Source organism: Dermacentor silvarum, chromosome 6, assembly GCF_013339745.2.
Source record: "Dermacentor silvarum isolate Dsil-2018 chromosome 6, BIME_Dsil_1.4, whole genome shotgun sequence".
Classification (NCBI taxonomy): Eukaryota; Metazoa; Arthropoda; class Arachnida; order Ixodida; family Ixodidae; genus Dermacentor; species Dermacentor silvarum.
In genome coordinates this window covers 153,221,022-153,243,063 of record NC_051159.1, presented here as the reverse complement: position 1 = coordinate 153,243,063, position 22,042 = coordinate 153,221,022, and the positions used below count along the sequence as shown (strand labels likewise).

At 45.7% G+C, this 22,042-nt stretch overlaps 1 protein-coding gene across 9 annotated transcripts in view; it reads left to right on the top strand.

Moving 5' to 3' along the window:
- Positions 1-22,042, top strand: part of LOC119456263 (CLIP-associating protein 1) — a 215,005-nt gene that overhangs the window by 143,442 nt on the left and 49,521 nt on the right. For 4 of the 9 annotated variants that reach the window (XM_049669642.1, XM_049669639.1, XM_049669646.1 and 1 more), the window contains 8 exons: positions 10,840-10,874; positions 11,725-11,751; positions 13,030-13,141; positions 16,064-16,120; positions 16,718-16,732; positions 19,852-19,916; positions 20,404-20,496; positions 21,659-21,804. In XM_049669642.1, coding sequence (XP_049525599.1) covers positions 10,840-10,874; positions 11,725-11,751; positions 13,030-13,141; positions 16,064-16,120; positions 16,718-16,732; positions 19,852-19,916; positions 20,404-20,496; positions 21,659-21,804 — 550 coding nt within the window. The remainder of the gene's footprint in view (positions 1-10,839; positions 10,875-11,724; positions 11,752-13,029; positions 13,142-16,063; positions 16,121-16,717; positions 16,733-19,851; positions 19,917-20,403; positions 20,497-21,658; positions 21,805-22,042) is intronic. The other 5 variants (XM_049669641.1, XM_049669645.1, XM_037717922.2 and 2 more) reach the window with 4 other exon arrangements.

The window sequence follows — 22,042 nt, the reverse complement described above, 5'->3', positions numbered from 1 at the left end:
TCTTCCTCGGGTCGTCGCTATATAGGGCTGAATGCGCTCGCGCGCCGCTTTGCATAGGAGCTGAAACGCGTTTCCGTGGGACGTTGTCTCCTGAGGACCGGAGAGGAGCAGAGATGCGAAGCGGAGAAGGGTATAGCATGGTCAGCTTCCCCCATCCCTCTTACCATTTTTTTCAAGCATGTTTTTATATGCGGTGAACTTTGTGTGCCGGGAGTCCGACGGTTCGCTGCCCGTGCAGGGAAATAAAATACAACGGCGCGACAAAGCCGATGACACGCGGCTGGCACTGAGCCAGCCATTGAGGGAGAACGATGCCGAGCGCGATACATTTGCGTACGCACGCGCGCGAGAGAACACTTAACGAGTGGGCGTCGCGTTTCATCGTCGGCCGAGGATTGAACAATGGCTCGGGGAGAAATGCCGCGACCGAATCGGAGACGCTCGCAAATGGGGGCCTTATGTCAATCTGTAATGACCGCGGAGGCCTGTAATCTGACGGCCAGGCGCGAGAACACTAGCACGCGGTGGTTTGCAGCGCCGCATTTACGCGATGCTGCGTTTTTCTTTCTGTATGGTCTGTTTTGTAATAGCTAGTCGCCCGATGCGGTTTTGTGTCGCCGGTATGTCGCACGTTTTGCGTATTTGCTGCTGGTCTTACGTGCAGCGCATAGAATGACGCCGAGAAAGAAAGATGCACTGAATAAAGCGCTGAGGACGGATGGTACTCGAAGTATATTAAACGAATGCAATGGGCCATGACTAGAGATGCGAAGTGCGGAAAAAAACGGGAAAATTCCGGGAAAAAAAAACAGGTTTTTTTTTTTCGTTTTTTTTTCGGCGCAGTTGGCAAAAATTGGCCAAAATTTCCGCAGGGAAAAACGTACAGAAATAAAACTTGGGCAACACCCAGCGTTGAACGTGAAAGGGAAACGCAGAACGCGAAACCGAAACATCGCACATGATACCGAAACAGCAAACGACGGCTGACCACTCGCCATCGATATCACATAATGTCAGCGTCAGCGTGGCTTCGTCATTCGGCTGCGGTGTCTCATGTTTTGGTGCCCGTTATTGTTCAATTTTGACTTTACTTTCCCTCGTGCACTTGTGCAACCTGTGGCGGAAGTCCGCATGTGAAGCCGTGTGGAAGCAGATTCTGCAATGGTACGGCCAATTTCCGACGCGTGGATGCACTTCACGGTCGGGGAGACATCTTGATCCATCTTTCCATAGTCGAAGCCACGACGAAATAGCCACAGAAGAGACATTTCAATGTTCTTTGTTCTAACTACCGTAACAATTCTAAGAAGCCGCACCCGTCCACAGAGAACTGAACGCGTTCGCGGTGATGCATCTGGCTTGTCTTCGATTTGTTAAACCCTGCATTCGTTTGTGAAAAGGCAGAAAGCATTTCACTTCTGTTATTTACATAATCAGAGTTATGGCTTTTGACATTTCGCAATAAACTATTGACCGTATGCTCAAGAAACTTTGTTCTTTTCCATTTTTTCCAAAATTTCGGAAAGAACGTGAAAAAAAAACTTTTTTTTCCGATTGCTCAAAATTTTCGGAAATTTTGCATCTCTAGCCATGACAGGAGCTAGCCAGCGCTTAGCAGCTGCATATTCCCTTATTGGATGTTGCTAACTATTGTTTGTATAGTGCGTCGATTTCGCCATTGCGGGTATGACTAAGAATGATGGCAAGCAGGGCTCGTAAATAGTTGCTGCTTAGATCTTGACAGCACGGAACCAAGAGGCAGTCATCTCGGATGTTTGCGACGGCTAGTCGGCGCGCAAGAGCCGTTACGATTTGATGTCCTTCCATCATGGACGAATGGTTTCACCCACAGTCTTGGCTTCCATGAGGAGAAGCAGCAGCTGTTCGTCGCACACGAGTTGCCGCGCGCTATTGGCTGTGTGTGTGTGTGTGTGTGTGTGTGTGTGTGTGTGTGTGTGTGTGTGTGTGTGTGTGTGTGTGTGTGTGTGTGTGTGTGGTGAAACACGATACGGGAACGGATTTTTTTCTTTCCGGACCTGCCTCTTTTGATTCGGCTATACTATAAGCGTAATCCCGTGGCGCCAGCGTGTGCGCTCAATATATGAGGAGGGCCGTGCACACACGACAAAGAAGTGCGGTGGCGCCAGCGATCCTCCTCTATGCGCGGAAGCAGCCGCCGCCGCTGCTGCTGCTGGTGAGGCGGCTGCACGGATCCGGGCGTGGGTTTTTGCAGGTCGAGCGTCCTTCTTCTTCCTCCTGTTTGAATGTGCGCTCGCGGCGCTCCTTCGCGGTGCACGTACAGTACGTGGGTGCACGCTGCCCGGCCTGGCAGCCGTGCGGCTTGTGCGGGGATGCCGCTAATGAAGCGGCGACACACAGACACGCACGCTTACTCGCGAGCGCGCTTGTGCACACGGACTGCCCCCGCAGGTCGTGTGCACTCCTGCCCCGATGTTGAAGCGGAGCTATACGGACTATGGGACGATACGGAAATATGGGAAGGCAGTGGACGCGCGAAATCTGCTCATCGTTACGAAGCAGATGGCATTCTTCCGGAAAGTTGGTTGCTCTTGAGCCGACAGCGATGAAAGCATATATGAAGATGCTGAAGATGAATGTCTCTTCGCTGATTGTGATGATAACCAGGAGCTTTTTACAGAGCCGTCCGTGCTCGCCTTTCCGACGGGCATTGCATACGCTTGCCTTGTAGCTGTACTTCTGTATCCCGCCGTTTGAAAAGTAATTATATCTTTGCGCGCACGAGCTCGGTCCTGAAGAGGGTGAGCGATGCTTCGTGTTCCTTGCTGTATACGGCCCATTCAGATTGCGTGACGACCGGTTTACCCTATAGCGCCGCTTTCAGCCGACTCTTCATGCACGAACGCGTTCGGGCGTAAGGCGAGGCCTTGACCCGCTTATTTACACACACATATACGGGTGCCGTCGCCTCGTCTCCGGGTATAGCATAGTTCGCAAATGTGTTGCGACGCCGCTCGCGAAAAGCACAAGTCCATCCGGGAGTGGTACACGCGCGCGTTCTTGCAAAATTTTATGCTTGCACGGTGCGCGGATTGTACATGTTTTCGTAATGGTCTGCCAGCACCCAAGTGAGGTAAGAAGAAATAACTCGCAACTGCGTGCTTACCGCTAAAATGGCGGCGATAGTTACCGGTCGAGGAATATTGCGCCAGGTATAGTCCGCGGATTCATCTAGCAAAAAGAAACGCTCGGCGCGAGTTGTGTAAAATGTGGGTTGCTCAGACCGCGCCTTTCGCTGGCGACACTATTCATGGAACACCGGATTGCCAGCGCTTTCATTCACTTTCGTTTTCTTCTTTTACGTTTTTCACAAGTTTGGTGGTACTTGTGGGAGTGAGGTAACTTCTGTATATATATAATGTATCTACTGACCTAGAGAGGGGCGGATTTAGTTCCTGTGAATGTGCGCCCATTCCTGTGCGCACCAGGCTGTTTTCGTGATCATGTGTGCGTGGGCATTCACGTAGATTTGTCGGTTTCTTTCACGCCTCGCGTACTGTAGTAGTGATACCAGTAACTCATTGCGTCATATACTGACTTCATTTATTCATTTATTAGCGCTTGTAATTTTTTATTCGTATGCACCTTATCGGCTGAGGGCCTGGTCTAGCAAGGAGCGGATTTTCAGGGTTAAGTACAGTTGGCAGCGTATACGCGTTTACCTAATGGTTCGTGGACCTTGGATGTTACCAGAAAGCCGTCCTTCGCAAACGTTGATTCCAGGCCCACTTGAGCAAGCAAGCAGGCAAGGAGCACCGCCGCTGCGCGCCCGATCATCTGAGTCTATTTCGTGTGCGGTCGCACGGAGCTGGAGTCGAGCTCGCCGGTGCGTAAAGCGTGACGGCCCCGGGTGGTCCGGACGGTGTTTGTCGCTTATGGGTGGTTAAGATGCCTGCTGTCGCTGTCCAGTAACGGTTGAAGACGACGCGCCGTATTCGGGAGCTGTCCTTTTATTGTCGCCGTCATGGTGTAGATTTCTTTCTTCGTCATTCTCCCCTTGGTATTCAAAGAAGGGTGAAGCTCCGAGCACGACCGCTCGGTCACAACAGTGCTGTGAGTTTGCCAAGAAACTGTGTCCCACTCTTGGTAATATCCTCTCACAGCTCTATTGCTATATGACGAGGCGCAAAATTTGACCTGCAGGAGAAAGATTGTTAGCGCAACCATCAGCCGACAACCTTTCGAAACCTCATGCGCCATGCCGCAGCATTTCGTTTTGAAACTTAAGCGGGTTTGAAGGCGGAGCTCGTTGGTATGCATGCATGGTAGAAAAACAGCGCTTAAGACACGGGCTATAGAAGGATCCATTCTATAATCTCCTCCTTTAGCTTCCGGCTGCAGTTGGTTGATCTTTAACAACCTTTAGATCGCTTTGGATATACGTGCATTGAGCGTATATTCCCACCATTGTACTCCTGGCTATCCACGGAGTCGCCTATACTCGCTACGTCAAATGCGTTCGCGCTATCGGCCATGTCTATGGCACATTTCATTTGTTACACCACTCCCCTGCGGTTCGACGCTGCATGCAGTCATCAGCATTCAGCTTGCGACGGCAGACACCGATCCTTCTAGCACACGCAGGTACCAGACGTCCTGATGGTGCAGTCTGTTGCGCGCCTGCCTCAGAATCTAGGACTCGTGCCGGTGATGATCTTGTTTCGTTATCGATAGTGACGCCATGGTAACGTCATTGGTTACGCAAGCACTTGTAGCATATTGTTTAACGTAAAATAGTTGTAGAAGCGGGCTTCTCCTCATAAGTAGTCCTGTTGCGGGGAAGCCAGCTTTAGAGGTATCTGCTACTCACGTGCTGGCACGTTAGACACTACGTCGGCGTTAGTTTTCAAGCTACATTGTGTGTGTAAAGTACTTACGCCGCACTCTAGCTAATTAGTTTAACGAATCGCTTACGAAAACATCACAGCACACCCGAGGAGCAGCAGCATCGGTGCTCCTTGCGTGCGCTGTAAATGAACCCTGTGTGTGGCGGTTATATTAAGAAATTCCGCTTTTGCGCGCTTCCAGAGCTCCGTGAACATTAGCGCAGATGCACGCAACAGACTGAGTACTAGTGTCGCCACTGTGCTTCACCCACGAAGCCCCTACCACGGCATCTCTCATAGCCCGCTGTGCAATTTTGGGACGTTAAAACGACATAATCACTGCGCGTCTACCGCCGTGCGCTGTGTCTCTTGACTGACACTTCATGATGGGCAAATTCGTTTCGTGTATCCACACGGTACCGTTTGTTGGGTATAGCCGTAGCGGTAACTGTCTTTGCGCTGCTGAGCTATAGGGTCGCGGATTTGAATCCTGGCACGCGTCAGCCGTATTCCTGCCTGCGTGCATGTAACTTATGTCTAGTGCACGCCGAATGACTCGACTATTATAATCAAGAGACCTCAACTTTGGCGTTTGTTGTAGATTGTTCAAACAATCAATCGATCGATCGACCTTGTATGTTCGGCGAAGTGGTGCTGGACCCGTCTTCTTCGGGGTTTCCCTCTTCGAACGTGCGTCACCCTTCCGGTGCCTACCTGCCGTCCCGTTAACGTAGCCGCAGCGGGCGTGAGCGCGTGTCACTCGGCGCGTGAGTGCGCGTGGGTGGAACTGCGAGACAGCGTGCTGGCCTTCGCTTCGCACCTGTCGCGTGCGCGGATATACCTCGCACGCGCGCCAATGCACTGATCGGGCCGAACTTACTTTGTCCACGCGTGGCGCTCTCGTGTACGCTAGGCCTCGTCCGTGTGCTTGTATGCGTTCACGTACGCGCGGAATAAGACTACACGCTCGCGCTCGAGCGCATGTTTTAACCCGTGTTTCTGGAGAGTAGTAGTAAGTGGTTCGTGAGGAAAGGGAAAGGGTTGACGCTATCTTCTGCAGCCCTTGAGGGAGCACGGCTCAGCGCCAATTTTTTTCTGGAGAGCGCCGTGTGCGGATTCGTTGCAGCCGGAGCGTGGCCGATCGCTGTGTGTGGTGGTCGTGATTGAAGTGGCCCTACCCGCCCTCGGTCGCCGCGTCCTCTGCCTAATTTTTTTTCTGCTTGTTTTATTTTCTCTATAAGTGAACGTGCGGGGCCTCCGATTGGCGTTTCCGCCGCGCTCAATGGCGCGACGCGCGCAAATCGGGCCGTGACAGCGTCGGTCGTGCGAACCGTGAGACAGCTGTCCCTCTCTCCGCTTTTCTCTTTCTTATTGCTCTATATTCCTTCTTTTTTTCTGATGTCTCATGGTCGAGTGGAGATTTTTTTTTCTATGTTGTGCACCTGTCTCGGCCGCACTCGAAGGATTGATCGTGATCCATGTGTGCAAGGTCAATCTCATTTGTCCGAAATGTCAGGATTCTCCGCACGACGCTGTTTTGCAGTGTGTCCTTGCGCGGGGCTTGGGGTCAGGGTAAAGCTATGACGTCTGCCTGCTGCTTGCAGATTTGTTAGTTTGCATTCGGAGCTTTCAATCGATGAGGTGTTAGTCGACTGCCAGCTGAAGACCTTCTGGTTTGCGTCCGCTGCCACATGGCAGTGTTGGTCAAATTTCACGGGGGCTGCTATTGTGGACGTGGACAATGTCGAATTCCGGCATGTTGGCGTCGTGCATCGAGTCGATCGAAGTTGACAAGATATTCAATTCGACAAAATAGCGGTATTTGAGTGTCAAGAGTGGACACTGTCCAGGATAAAGGACCCGAAACCATTTTCCAACGCCCTGATTATGAAAAAAAAAAAAAGGAAAAATAAGGCTTTTATTTGCCGCACCACTTTGCCTTAAAGAACAGGTCATCGCGCATTCAGCTTAACTGTAATGGTTCCGAGCTCGCCTCTGAAGCGAGTCACTTCAGTCAATCTGTGTAGTATGCCGAATGGTTCAGAGGTGGCTGTTTGAATTTCAGTGGCTTGATTCTAATCTCTCTGAGCTCAGATTGGAGGCGATGTTTGGACGATGTGCATAATTTTACACACGCCTCTGCCTAAATAATAATAATCATAATAATAGAGATCAGTTAGTGCACTGCATCGTTTACTGGGACTGTAGCACGACGACGCGCTGTCAGCTGAATTTTTATTTGAGAAGTGACATTTATGCATCATATCAGCACCAAACTTTCTCTTGTCCGCACAATGCTTATGCGCAGTGGTCCCAGTCCCTGCATCAAATTAAATTAGCTTTTACTGCATTGCGTCGGGCCTACAAATCTATATCGTAGTCGGATGTGTATAAGCGACGGCTTCATGTAGGGTGCCTCTCCGTGGGGAGTTTCACCTTCCGTTTTTTTTCACGCGGGCCCCGGGATCCTGCATGTGGGTCGCCCGCATTGACTTCAGTCTCGCAGTGCATGTATACGCCCCCCCCCTGACCCTCGCGCTTGTACAGGGTGTCTTCCATGTCGGACTCCGCGTAGTACATAGGCACACTATAGCTGCCCGCTGTTCAGAGCGCCACGAACTGTGCAATTTCGTATCACAACCCTGGGTGGCGTTCCGGCGCATTTCCGGCCGCAGCGGAGGCCGGCCTGACCATCCGTGTCGACCCTTCTGCATGCTCACCTTGGGTCGGTCGCGCGCTCTCGCACAATGGACTGCAGCGTCCCGCGCGCTTGTTTTGTAGCTGTTCCACGCGGGCAAGGCCGCCCCCATACTTCATCGCGGAAACAATGGCGGCATTGATGGCGCGCACTGCGGTACTATTTTTCTTCAATGCCGTTAGAAAATTTTGGTCGGTCATTCCTTGGGACAGGAATAATTTGTCTTCGTGCCCCAGCTACCGCCCTCTGTGTCGCTGCTGCGGGTGGTACGTGTATGTCGGAATGCGATGGCGCGGACTTCAGTGTGACGACATGAGGCTGATTACCAGAATCTCGGAGGACATATTGCGGGTGTGGGCCCGAAGACGCGCGCGCACCTGCGCGCGAATAATTTGGTGCGCGTCAAAAACGCGCACGTCATATAGCGCACGCGCGCCGTGCGAGGCCATCCGTCCTCGTGAAACCGCGTTTTCTCGTGCTGAGCGCCTTCGCGACTAGAACCGCGGTTTGGTTGGCTGCCTGTGTCACCCCCCCCCCCCCCCCCCCCCCCCACTTGTGTTATGTGTGAATTCTCTCCATCGAGCCTCGTGTGCGGCTTTCGTCTTTGCGACTGGGTTAGTAGCTTTTAGTACTATAGTGCACCCAAAGTAGTCGATGGCGTAAGCGCGCTATTGGCTCTGCCCTGAAAAGAACGCTCGAGTCGACGGGCTCTGGCATTGCGCATGCTCAGTGCCGGCGGTCACTTCATTGGTACGCTAAACCGCTTGTCTGCTATTTCCGAACGTCCAATTTCAGCGGCCCCTTGCCTTGTATATATGCAAACGCGACGCAAGCGCGTGTGTGTACCTTTCGAGGAACTGGGTCCGCATATAGCCGTCGTCAATCTCTGTCGAGGGCAAGATAAAAAAAATAATAATAAAGCGCGGAAAAAACGCCAAGATTTGAGAAGGAATGCTCGCGTATGCTACATCGGGCTGTTATCGCGCCCGCTTCGACTTGAGACGCGGGTGCGCCAGGCGTGTTTGCAAACAATCCGGGCCGCGCGAGAGCGTGAGTCACGCGTCGCCGACACCGCGGTGACAGACGGCGCCGGCGTGCGGGGGTCGGAGGGTGGGGCAAACTTTGCTGCAAAGTGAATCGGGGCAGCGCGATCGTCTCCTGCCACTCCTCGCTAGGTTTGTTTTCCTTCTTAGATAAAAACCCGCCGCGATGGCTCAGTCGCTATGTCAGTGTGTTTCTGAGCACGAGGTCGCGGGTTCAATTTCCGGTCGCGGCGGCCGCATTCTGATCCGGGCGGAATGCAAGAAGCGCTCGTGTACAGTGCTTTTGGTGCGCGCTAAGTAACCAAACCAGGATGGTCAAAATCAACCTTCTGCTATGGCGTCTCTCATGGCACATTGTGCCAGCTTCGGGACATCAAACCACGTAATTTAATCCTTACTGGATTGCAAGATGATTTTGCAACACGCAGACGGCGCTTTCCTCGGGCACAAGCCAGTGGCACAGCTTCCGTGTAGCCAAAAACAGGCGGAATGTTTCATCCAAATGACTTGTATTAATCGAGCTCGTTTTGAGCTGATACTTTGTACATTTCATTTTCGGGAATGCTTCGGGAAGTGGCTAAATCTGTTAGAAAAACATTGATGGAAAATGACCAAAAGCCAGTCACCAGTAAGCTGCACTACACCATGGTGGGTATAGCTCACGGGCTGCTGTTGTCATTTTTTTTACTGCAGCTACGAATCTACATGAATACCTAGATCAGATCAAGAGACACGTCAAGATCGGCAATCCGAAATCCTCTTACTTCTGGAGAGAACTTACAATAGACATGAAAAAAATTTTCACCGCCTCCCTGCCACAGCAGTCCAACCACCCACTCTTGTGCCTGTGCTGTATGTGTTTGGACTCACAGCTGCCCTCCCATATGAAACCTTTTAGGCAGACACGTTTGCACTAATGCAGACTGAGATTTTGTATATAATTCACACAACTTTCAGTGTTGTTAGTCCAGGTTTTCTTTTTCCATTGAAGATGATTCAGATTTATTGCAATCGTCTTTATTTTTTCCCTGTTATAATGCTACCAGTGTAACACGGTTTGCGCATTGGAGATAAATGAGGAAAAAAAAGAAAGAAAAAATGAAATAAACATTAGAGGATTTTAAATATTCAAATATGGTTTGCTATAAAAGACTATTTTAGTCATGTGTGCTTTCAAGGTATTTTTTAATTTTTTTTTTATTCATGACAACTGCTGACAAGCCTGTTTCCCAAAGCTTTTGCTAGCTTTAGGTGCATGCACCTGGCTTTGGGTGCCTATAAAAATTTGGCTTTTGTAGATTTGTTTCATATCACATCATTCATCTTTGTATAGTTCACTTCGCATATTTTGCAATATTTGCAGCCTCGGGTAGCTGTAAACAATGCAACCGGCTTTTGGGAATTTATGTGGTACCTTTATCAAGCAGTGTAGTGTGTGCACCTGAAATAAAGAAAGACAAGCTTGTATTTTGAGCATCTCGAGAATGGCAGGCAACGCTTGTACCTTGATTCTACTGGGGGCTTCAGAGTTAGAAATTAAAAATCTCAGATCGGACAGGTAAAATAAGCTGTAGAGCGTTATACCATATTTACTCGAACCTGTGCCAGCCTTGGTTCTAAGCCGTCACCTGAAATTCGAAAGGTCGCAAATTTCTTTTAATGTAATTTTCTTTAATGTAAGCCAAATGAAAAAAAAGGCATTCAACTGCAGAAAGAACATGCATATGGCTTTCGATGCTCACCACAAGCATGTACAATTTTCATTTGTCTTCATCAACATTGCTGGCCTCTTTGTCACTGATTTATTTCCGCAGTGCACTGTCCTTGCCAATGCACAAGACACTACATTCAAACAAAATGACAGATGCCAACCTGTTGGCTGTAATCATGGCCTCTGAGATCTGGTGATGCATGGCCAGGTCACGGAGGCTATGCTACAATATAATGCCCAGAATATTGTGGCCGCAGAATGACGTTATGTGCCTGGCTGTTGCTGCCATACTACGAGCTTCAAATCTAAGCCGACTGCCAACTTTCATGCATTTGTTTTCTTTAAAAAGAGTATCTGCCTACATTCAAGTAAATGCAGCGTTTAGAAGCTGTTGCACAAGACTGAACGCCTTTTAAAGGTAGACATTACATAGTGCTTATCTGGTCTTGTTCGCTGTTGATTTGTTCCCATTTATTTATCCAGTGCTGATTGCAAGGATTTTTTTTTTTCTTCTCATTGCAGCGCACAGAGGTGACGATGAGCTTGACAGGGCAGTGGTGAGTGGCTTCACAACCTTGCCTGTGTTTTTGCATGTGCATGTGTGCTGTGATGTGCATTAAAATCTTGGAAATTTTTCCATTCACTTGTTCAGTTTGTAGTATATTCTTTTTGTGCCCACCAGTGTGGAAAGGCTTGTTCCTAAAGCCTGTAATTGGGGATGCTCTAATCCTCAGAAGGAAGCAAAATTCGAATCCATCTCTTCAACCTTGTCTTTTCCAAGTGAACAGCAATGTGGTCTCAACTGAAGTAGCTACAGCGCTTTTAAGCACTCTTCGGCAAATTTTTTGGCTGTAATTTTGTGATTGGTATTCTCAGCACCTACTGAAAGGCAGGCACAGGATTGGAGTTCTCTCTTAATTTGCAGATTTAAAGTCAGAGGAGTCCCTGTGGCTACTGTAGTTTTGAGGCAGAGTTACCTTCCCATTTTTGAAATTAAGTAGGTTGAAGTTGAGGTATGTTTGTGAATGCACTAAGGCATCAGAAAACACATGGGCAGACAAATTTCAATGCTTGTTTATTGCGTTGAGCAAGACCGTAGTTCTTGCTGATATTTCTGTTGTGTGTTATCATAATTTGACACGGAGTCTTCCTTATGGAAAGCTTATGCAACCAAGGACAAGTTGCTGAGTGCAGACTTGCTTTGCTTAGTGAATTGCACCCCCCCCCCCCCCCCCCCCCCCGTGTTCACCATTTAATAACTTATCCTGTAGGATTTTTACGTAGATATGTGAAACTGTTGATGTTTTTGGCATTTATGGTCCCTGATTTCATTGTATGAGGTGACTTGTACACACAATAAGGGGGTTCTGCCTTTTTTTTTTTTTCTTCAATGACGTTTCTCTGAAGCATTCCGACATCAATGATGCGGAAGCGGTGAGTAAATGTAGACAACAGCACTGCTTAACTGGGGGCTCAGTGCATGGTTCGTGCATGTCTACAGATTTTGTTTACACTGCGAAAAACTGCATGTGCCTCGCCGGTATGTATAATGTGATCATGACAGAGAAATGTTTGCAGCTGAGCAGCAGCTACAGCATACTCCTTGTGCCCAACACGAGTTGCCTTAAACGCCAAATGCAACAAAATATTGGACCACGTAAAAAGCCGAGATTCAGATAGGGTAAATATAGAACAGCCTCTATGCAATATTATATGTTTGAAAAACGAGTCTATGCATCACAAAAGGCTCGCATAAGTAAACTTAAAGCTGGAATAAAAAAAAAAGAAAATGCTGCCTTTACACTCGTCTTACGTGACGCTTAACTCGGATTGCATGACCTCCAAGATTAGGCACCACCTAGGCGGCCTACAGCGCACGGAAAAATTTTGGAGGTGACGTGCTGGGACTTGCGTCAAAGCTGCTAGCAACCAGGTGCACCTCGGTGCTATTAAAAGGCTGCTTAATAAGTAACTTATATTTACCTGCCCTGCAGCTTTACCCACCGTGGTTGCTCAGTGGCTATGGTGTTGGGCTGCTGAGCACGAGGTCACTGCATCGAATCCCAGCCACGGCGGCCGCACTTCGATGGGGGCGAAATGCGAAAACACGTGAAATTTTCTTGCACTTTGCTTAGCGCTCTGATGCAGTACATTTCTCTGTGTGCAGGTAGAGATGATTGCTGGAGCTTTGCAGGTTTCCAGTACTTTGTGTGCATCTCTTTGACACTTAACTGCTTATCTGGCGTTCTTGGTTAGCAGTTGCTGTCAGATTCACATCTCCTCTTCTTCCCCTTCCCCCGGAATACACGGTTGGCAGGCATGGCTACATGCACTTTATTTACTTTGGGGCTGGAAGTGGCTGTTTGTTCAGTTTACTCATGCTTTGCAGAGTTGCTGAAAAGTTGGTGGAATAGGCACTTAATCCCAGCATGGCTGTTTAATAAAGGCATCTTTTTTTTTTCCTGTGTCGCTGTTTTGCAGTCCTTAGCCTTGTTGATTTGTACACTTACGGCAAAATTTTTCAGAGCATGAAAATTGCAAATATATATATCATAGTACCTGTTTTTCTATTGTGCTCACTCATTACCTTAAAAAAAAGTGAAGATTTGCATAATGAAAAATGTTAAAAACAGTGAAATCGTCCGTGATGGCTGGTGTTTGGGCATTCATATTCCTGTGTGTGGGTGATCCCCGAAAATGGTCCCTTTACAGAGCTTAGGGAAGGCTTCAAAAAGGGCCAGCAGTGCACCTCCAAACCGGCGGGCGGTGTTGGCAACGCCTATTAAGCCATCACAGCAGCCCTCAACAGGCATGACACCATCAAGTAAGTGCTAATGTGTGTGCACTGCTTGGCTAGATGGATTATGATCAGCACCGGAGTAATAGTGCGATGACAAGAGAGGAGACAGGATGTGTTCATATTTACGAGAAGATGTCGCATGCAATTGACCTCTGTTAGATCAGACTTCTTGGAGCCACAGATCTTTTTCTTTTTAACTAGTACCAGAAGTTTGAATTTACCAAAGTTGAATATATAATGCATTCCAGAACAGAGTTGCAACTTGTTACACAAATGCGTACACAGACCAAGCCGTGTTTCAACATATGTACAAGAACAGTCGTACAAACACATTTACATAACGGGCCACATTTGTAGTGAAGGGGTCAGTGGCACCATTTTGTTTTGGCACCTGTCAACATACAGAGCAACCTCAACATCAGATGTGGGTGCATTTTCAGCATATCTTGCTATTTAAACTCAATGTAAATTTCAGTACTGATTAACTTTAGAAATGCACATTTCAACTGTGATTTGACTGTTATTAACTTTTCTAGTCCGAATCCTTACTGTGTCTTTTTTTTTTTTTTCATTGCTGACTAATATGTTTGAAATATTTACAAATGCAAAAATATAGGTGTTACACATTTTCACGTTTCTATGCAGGCACCACTTACATGAAGTTTCGATAGTCAGTATGTGCTGGTTTGATAGTTTGCAATGGAAAATTGTTACAGTTGAGGATTGATAAAGCAACAGTTGCCAGCAGTGTTGTCTTGTTACAAATCGCTGGTGATGTGTGTTTAAAAAGTTACTGTGGTAGCTTTATTCAAACTGCTTTTAGATGTGCTGTGCTTTGAAACCTTTGAAAGAGATGAATAGTCCAATTTGCTTTATTGCTTTAAAGTACTACTACTACATCTTTGTTGTAGCAGCATGCAGTCTAACCCATGTGCTTGCTGCTGTACAGTTTCTCCCATTAGAAGTTGTGGGCATCCCATACATTAGCATTTGTCGTTCGACTATCGTAATAGCTCAAGTCATCACCAACCCCTTTGCTTACCCCAGTTCCTCGAGCGAAGAGCCTGGTGCCTTTAGGCCCGAACTGAAAGTGTTAGTCAACCGAGCACTAGCAAGTGCAATCTGCTGTCAATGATTAAAGAGGCCTCGCAAACTTTTTACCGCGATATCAATTATATGGACGCTTTAGGCGCATTCACGCTGCCACTGCCATTGCGCTGTCCTGCGATCGGCAGCGCATTCGCATTTTGGGCGCAGACGGTTAATAGGGTCCGCAGAGATGTGGAGTGTGTTTGGCTGAAGAACCAACACAGCAAAGTGGACTCACCGTCAACGCTACGATCAATCGCCTCGGTGCCAGAACAAGGGCAGCTTTTTCTGTCTTCCACTGCTGGCATGAGCATTGTGTGCGTACAGACTATAAGTACATTAGCATTCCTGCTGAGCTGCGGGGTGCATGGTGTGGTTTGAGCATGAAACATAAAGCTAACATTGTTTAATATTGCACTGGGCGCTGAATAACACCGATGGTTTCCCCATCAGTTTCATTTCATGCACCATCAAGATGTGATGCCTGCAACACCACCGGTGGCGCTCTTCATCACAGTAGCATTGTGAGATGCCTGGTAGCAGCTAGGGCACTGTTTCTTCTGCCCAGAATGAGTTGCTTTGCGTGCTGCGTCGTGCCAACATTTCAACCCCGAGTAAACATCTTCCGGGGAGTTCAGGCACTATGCTAAACCTTTCTGTGGCTGTTCATGTTTCACCCTCTGGCTGAAACTGCCAAAATGTTCCAGCATTATCTGAATAAGCTTTGTTTGCTCACCATACACATGAGCCACCAAACTAAGTGCCATTGTTTTAACCTTAAAAAGGACACTAAAGAGAAATGCTAAATCAGTTTAGTCTGATCAAGTGTTATTTAAAATTTATAGTTTTGTGTACTGTGCATTGGGTGCACGTTAAGAAAGGCCCCAGGTGGTCAAAATAAAAAATTTAAGAAAGTTCCCCACTACGGCGTGCCTCATAACCATATTGTGGTTTTGGCACATAAAGCCCCAGCATTTCATTCCAAAATTATATTTTTGTCAGTTTCCTGGTAAGAGGTTGATTACTATAGATGGAGAAAATGAAGGCCGAACTTTAATTGCTGGCTGAAATGTAGTCCATCTTTACCGATAAAAAATTAATTAGTCCTGAGGTAACGCCTTCTAAAGTAACGGCATCATGGTGAGCTGGTGTGGGATTTTCAAGGTGGCGTTGCCACCAGTCTTTCATTTTAGCATTTTTCTGGCTTATCAAGCCTCCTCCCATGATAAGGGCAACTTCTTTGGCATTGTACAAGCATAAATCATAATTTAGTAATATAGCTTTTTTAAAACTATCCCTTTATTCAGACATTTTAAGCAGTGGTGCGGGTGACTTCTCGGTTTGCAAGGTTAGATAGGTCGAGTTTTCCGGCACAAGAGCAACTCGGTGTAGTGTTTTTGTCACCCGCAAGCCCCCGAGATCGGTGACACACGACACTCGGGTCTATAGAGTATCAAGCACAAGCTATTTTATGTATGAAGAGCGTTGTGGCAATAATTTGGCAATGGGTGATGACTTGGGATATTACGATAAACATATTATCCCATCAAAATTAAACTTGTGATGAACGAAACAAAGTCAAAACGAAAAGTGCTGAAGGTTGTGCTCTATGTAGGGGACATGTCAAATCATGTGATTAGAACTTTGACATGAGACGCGTTTTCTTTGCATTGGGAGAGAACGCGTTGCACCTTTTTCTAAAATACATGGAACAGAATTTTTACATTTTTGTTTGTTTGTTTGTGTTTGTTTGTTTGTTTTTTTATTTACATTTCATTTGTCCATGATAGCACTTGCGTTTTTTCTTTCTGCCTGTAGCTGGTTCTCACAACAACTCTTTTCTTTTTCTTTGCCAAGCACTCACCCGAAAGCATAGCTTGAAAGGTGCTCCTCCTGTTAAAGCCACTGTATCAGGTATCTAACATGTTTCTAACACTTAATTGTACCTTGGCATTTTCTGTGCATGTGCATGTAGAAGAGTTCGCTCCTGCTCTTGTGTTTCACGTCATAACTGCAGGGCAAGTACATCTAGCAATGTGCAATAGGAAATCGATATTAATACACCTTATAAACACTATCAAAAACATTTCTCCTAAACCATGACATTTACTACAAGGAAATATGCTCCCTTGAACTACAATACTGGTAGGAAAAGAAAGGAAAACTTCTCACTGTGGAAATTAAGTGTGCATATTATTTTGTGGTGCATTTTCAAATTCATCAGACGTGCAAATTCATGTGAATGATCTGTGTGCAATGTGCATGTAGAAATAATGCCACAAAACGTCCGTAGAAAATATGTAAAATTACCTGTATCAAAGATAAGTCTACATGCATGTCAAACAGGAGCAAGGGCCCTCGTTCTGACTAATGGCCTTTAGCTTATGCGCCACTTTACAAGAAATAAACTGATTTTAAATAATAAAAAAATTGCTACCTGCCAGGCATTTGACACTTTTTTGGCATTGCTTTTATTTGTGGCTTTAATAAATTGGGGTGTTTTACTTTCAGTTCCATGGAAGAAATGTAAGTTATTGTTTAAAGTGCAAAGCTGCGACTGCAGAAAACAGTATGGAACAAAAGTTAGCAGAATAGCACTTGTTTATGTTACTCTTCTGAAGGCTTTGCTTTAAGAAAAAAAAAAATTAGGGGGCCAAATAAAAATTGAGCGCCAGGCGGCTTGGCCTCATTTTTGCTCAACTTTATATATATATATATATTTGTTAGGTCCACCTGCTGTTTGCTTGCTCAGTTAACACACCATATCCCATCATGTAACTGATATTCATTGCATAATGAAATTGTTGTACAGTTTTGAGCATTCTTCAGCATTAAACTGTGTATGCCATAACCTGCCTAGCTTTAATCCACTTACCTTTTTTGTTGGATATGCCTCAGTCCATCTTCCATTGTTATATAGGTGTGGTTCACTGTTGTGGCCACTGTCACATTTGCTAATACCTGGCACTTTCCTGGCCATTGATGCAATTGTGCTGTTCGAGGACATGTTTCTTTGTCATTTGAAGAGAGAAATGAAATGAAAATTGATTGCTGCAAATTGGGAAGTTTGCTGTTTTTACTGATTAACACTGTACCGTGAGTGGTACACAGCGTTGAGCACCAAAAATATTTCACTTTTTTCGGGGCTGCAGGAAAGGATATCAGTTAGCTGGGACGTGTACTAAATCATATTGTAGTACAATAGGGGCCTGTGGACTGGACCAAGGGTTACCATCAAGGACCAAAGCATTAACAGTTTTATTCTATTTTGTTAAAGGCGATTGTCACTTCTGAATCAACCTGCCGTAATTTGTCTGTGTCACAATGTGTAGATGTGTAGCTATTGTCAACCTTCTGGCTGCCTGGTTTGGTACAAAGGTCCGATGTTCTCTTTGAAGTCCAGTTTTCCCTCACTGGCAACAAGAGTGATGCATCAGCTGTAAATTAAATTTCATGTGAACGGGTCTTATTTTTGAACAGTTTATTCAAATTTTCTGCTCCATAAAGCAAACTCTAGTGCTGTTTTTTGAAAGAGGGCATCACTTCTGAGTGTCAAGGGAGGTAAATGTTTTTATTTTGGTTAAATATCTCTCTTATGCGCATTATTTCCAATGTTGTAGTCTAGTCATTTGCATCATAACATGGTAGAAGCAGTGTGGGCTGCCGGGGAGACATTGTTTCAAAAATGTGTTGTTGTAATAGTTGTTTTGGCTATGGCTATCAGCCACGTGTGATACTTGACAGGGTTGTGGTAACGCAACAATCACATGGAACATATTTCTGACACATTTTCAGCATGCTACCATCGGACGTCTGTGTCCATGCCATGTCACATAATAACCACTGTGTAACTCAATTCCTTTTTATTTTTCCAAAACAATCTTGGAAATGCCACTACTTCCAATTTTGGCGCCTACGACGCGCTAAACATAAGCCAAACGCGGTTGTCCTCAACGAGCCGCAGTGCGTTTAGCCAGTAGACTTATCGCGGCACTCCGCGGTGGCCACGGTATCTACGCTACGTAGCAAACTGCAGCTACATGCAACTGTAGTGCATGTGCGCAATGTTTGCGTTGTGCACGACAGTGCCAACAGGGCTTGAGTGCGTGCTCGGGCTCAATGCTCCAGTCTGACTGTGCTAACATGGTGCGGACCGGCTTTGTCCTTCACCAGCTTAACCGACGGATATTAGTCGCATCCAGCTTAGCATTTTGAAGCGCTATCAGTAAGTCTGCCAAGGCATCTAACCAGTAAAGGCCAGGAGGGAGCGCCTGCTGTTAAATGTGTGTGTGGTCTGACCTTAAGTTTCGCATGGTTCAAGGCTAGTTGAGCGTTCACAGCTGGCCTATATTAGTGGGACCCAACCACTACGACACCGATAAGCAGGGTGGCCAATTCTTACGCAGGCAACTGCGGGCAAGTGGGAGCGGACTATAGTCTGCTTCTTTCAGAAGTACATAATTATTATCAAAATTCGAAAGCAGATTTTCGCTTACTTCAGCCTATTTATGAAACTTTGTCAATAAATGTACACAGTAACAGTAGGAAGAAGCGCACGGATCCAAACAGATCCAAACACCCTTCTTTATTGATGTTAGCTATTGACCAATAGCAGCTGCATTTTCTCGACACTTTATGATGAAATAAATCGTCCAGAAAAAAGTGAGGAACATGGCTATTGTTGAATAGAGAGCGTTTGAGAGAAAGGTGACTTCACACTCCGCTTACGAGTTACACGCGCCGCGCACAAATGCAAAACTTGGCTGAGATGTTCACAGCAGCGTATGATATCCATGGACTATGTCTTTTCACCAAGCCCCCAAGGGGTGGTTCAGGGCCCCTTTAACACATAGAGCATATAACAATAATACAGAGGTCACTTAAAGGCAGAAAGGTGTGTGGAATCATCATTAAAAATGTTTTTTTAAACAAAGCCAACAATAATGACAAGAAATTACAATTATGCAAGGAAAGTAATGTAGCAAATACAAAAGCAATATTAAATACAAAGTAAAACTTTGTCATGAATTCACAATGTCATGTAGCCAAATTAGTGTATATGCACATCATTATATGACAAAATTTAGTAGTACAACAATGAAGAAAGCACTCGTAGCTGTATTTCTCAGGAAGCGGTGACTTATGGACGTAAATGTGTTTCACTGTGTTTATACTTAAAGAATAAAGAAAAGGTTGTACTGGAAAGACTAACTTTAGGTGACTGTGATAACAGGTAACATGTGTGCTGTGGTTTGCTTGCTTTCATCCATGGCAATGTGAAGCAAACTTGAGCTCGGATCAAAGTGCAGTCCTTGCACATTTTAAAATTTATGTGCCAACACTTGGGAAAATTGCAGCAACGATGCATCAGATATGCAATCCTTGCGGCTGCTGGTTAGTGAGGCCCTGAGTATAAGTGGGGACCATTTTTTAAACCTAACATTTCAAAATATCACTTCATTTTTCTAATAATTTTGAAGCACTAAAGTGATCCTGTTTATGTTTGTGAAATCTTTTGCTCTCATCTGTGGTAACATTAGTTGCTTTGGTGTAGCCTTACTTTAGGTTATTTGTAATTTGTTTGTTGTAACAATCACTGTCCGAAAGCACTTACTATTTAGATAAATCTTGCTTCCTCCCAACAGCAAATGCAGGAGCTGTGGATGAAGAGATGTTCATCAGATCATTTGAAGAAGTTCCAAAAACACAGGTAGGTCTGATAAAGCTTCAGAAATTTTCAAAACATGCTTAATTTGGCTTTTCTGCACCTTCTCTGGTGCTTAGAACGTTGCATCATTGTGGACAAATGCTCTAAGTGCTTTTAAGCATGATTGACTTAACACTTTTTTTTTTTTTGTACCAAGTCAGAAAAACTGGGTAAAACTCTAAACAAGACTGTTATTGTTACTAAACATTTCAGAACCAGTCCACCTTGAGAGGTCAATGGATCTTGCTCGTAAACCTCAGGCTGCCTATTTAGTTCACCAGAAAAGTTCGTGCAATGTTCACTTTCGAAGAGCTTGTACTGTTTATGTTGTTTTAAGGAGTAGACCCACCTATACGTTGTTCAGGGTCAAGATAACGCATGGCTGGACACAACAGATAACACATCATCATCACTGCAGATACATACCATTCCATATTACCATGCTGCTTTCAGAGCAAATATGTATATATTCTTCTTTTTATTTTGGCAGCTGTACTCAGCAAAGGAGCTGGAACATGAACTTACCAAGGTCAGGCAGATTCTGTCTGATACGAATACTGACTGGGAGAGGAGAGTGGACACGGTAAGTTTTTCACATCTATCACATGTGCTCGACGTTAAGAAAAAGGACTGAGCTTTTTATTCTTATTGCACGCTTTCAGAATCACCAAGACCTTGCAGATTGAATTTCTATAGCTACCTTAGTGGCTGCATAGCTGGGATCTAATTTTTTATTCATCACTTTTGGGGGATACTTTCGCTTTTGCACCATGTAACTGGTGCACTGCCTCATTGGAGCAAAGGCGTTCTGCACAATGGCTTAGTGGAGCATCCACCGAGAGCGATATCCTTAAATTTGATTGGTATAGTATATGGCCCCTGCATCACTGTGCTGCTGAGAATGATGGCAAAAGCAGTCATAGAGCCTCTATTGCCACATTCCAATTGGTGTTGGAATGCAGAAACATACTTCATCGCTAGTTATAGAAGGAGCCTCTGTTTTGCAGAATTGGTCAGCTCTAAAGATTAGTATGGGAATGACATTTGTGAAAAGAATTTAGTATAAACGAAAAAGGTTTCAAGAAATATCCAGCTTTTTTTGGAATGTGTTTAGACAAGCCTTGCCACATATTTAGAGTGCATTTGGCAGTGATATTGGTTTACCAGCCTGAATTCATATTGCCCTGCTTCATACCCTCATATCTAAAGCGTGGCATTGGAAAGTTAAGATAATTGTGGGAATTTCTGCATAAGCTTGTATCTTATTGTTTAAGTAACCTAACTTTATTGAATGATTCATATTCATTTGTAAACAATTTAATTGTGGCTTAACGTGACTTCTGCTTGGTGTGAAAATCCCTCAACTCTGTGCTAATGGTTATTTCCATCAGTGTGTTGTGCACAAGTATTGAGAACTGAAATTTGCAGGCACAACTTGAAAACCAGTTAGTGCAAAGCAGGTGTAATTGAAGATGCTAGGACGGGCCTTTGTCATGCACTGGAGATAATAATAGGTTGATGATGATGATAGAAAAGTGGACGATTTGGATTACGTTCGTGGTGGAGCAGTGAAAAGAATGGAATTAAGACGGGAACAGACGACACGACACAAGCGCTCCCAGTGCTTGTGTCATCCTGTCTATTCCTGTCTGTGCCAGTTTTTTGTGCCACTACATCATGAATGTGTTCTTTGTTGCCGCTCTTCACTGCTGGGCAGATGTCTGACACCTTTATTTTTGTTGCAGCTGCGGCACCTTCGCAGCCTACTGATAGCAGGTGCTGCCGAGTACGAAGAGCTCTACACAAGCTTGAGGCTTCTGGAGCCTCCATTCCAGGTTCTGGTTAAGGACTTAAGGTCACAAGTGGTCCGGGAAGCCTGTATCACTATAGCGTGAGTTGCACACTGCATTTTATCTCTGCATCATTTCTTGCACGTCTCATGTTAATGCTGGCCATTTTCCTGCTCTTTAATCTTACCTTTGATATCAAAGGCAAAAGCAGTCGGCAGTATGCTTTCATAGAAAGCATGGCAAAATGAGCATTAACCGTGCTCTGTTCTTGTTAGTGATAATGCTATCTGTGGCTTTCTAAGCGCTACTTTACTTCCACCTGATATCTTATCCCCTGTG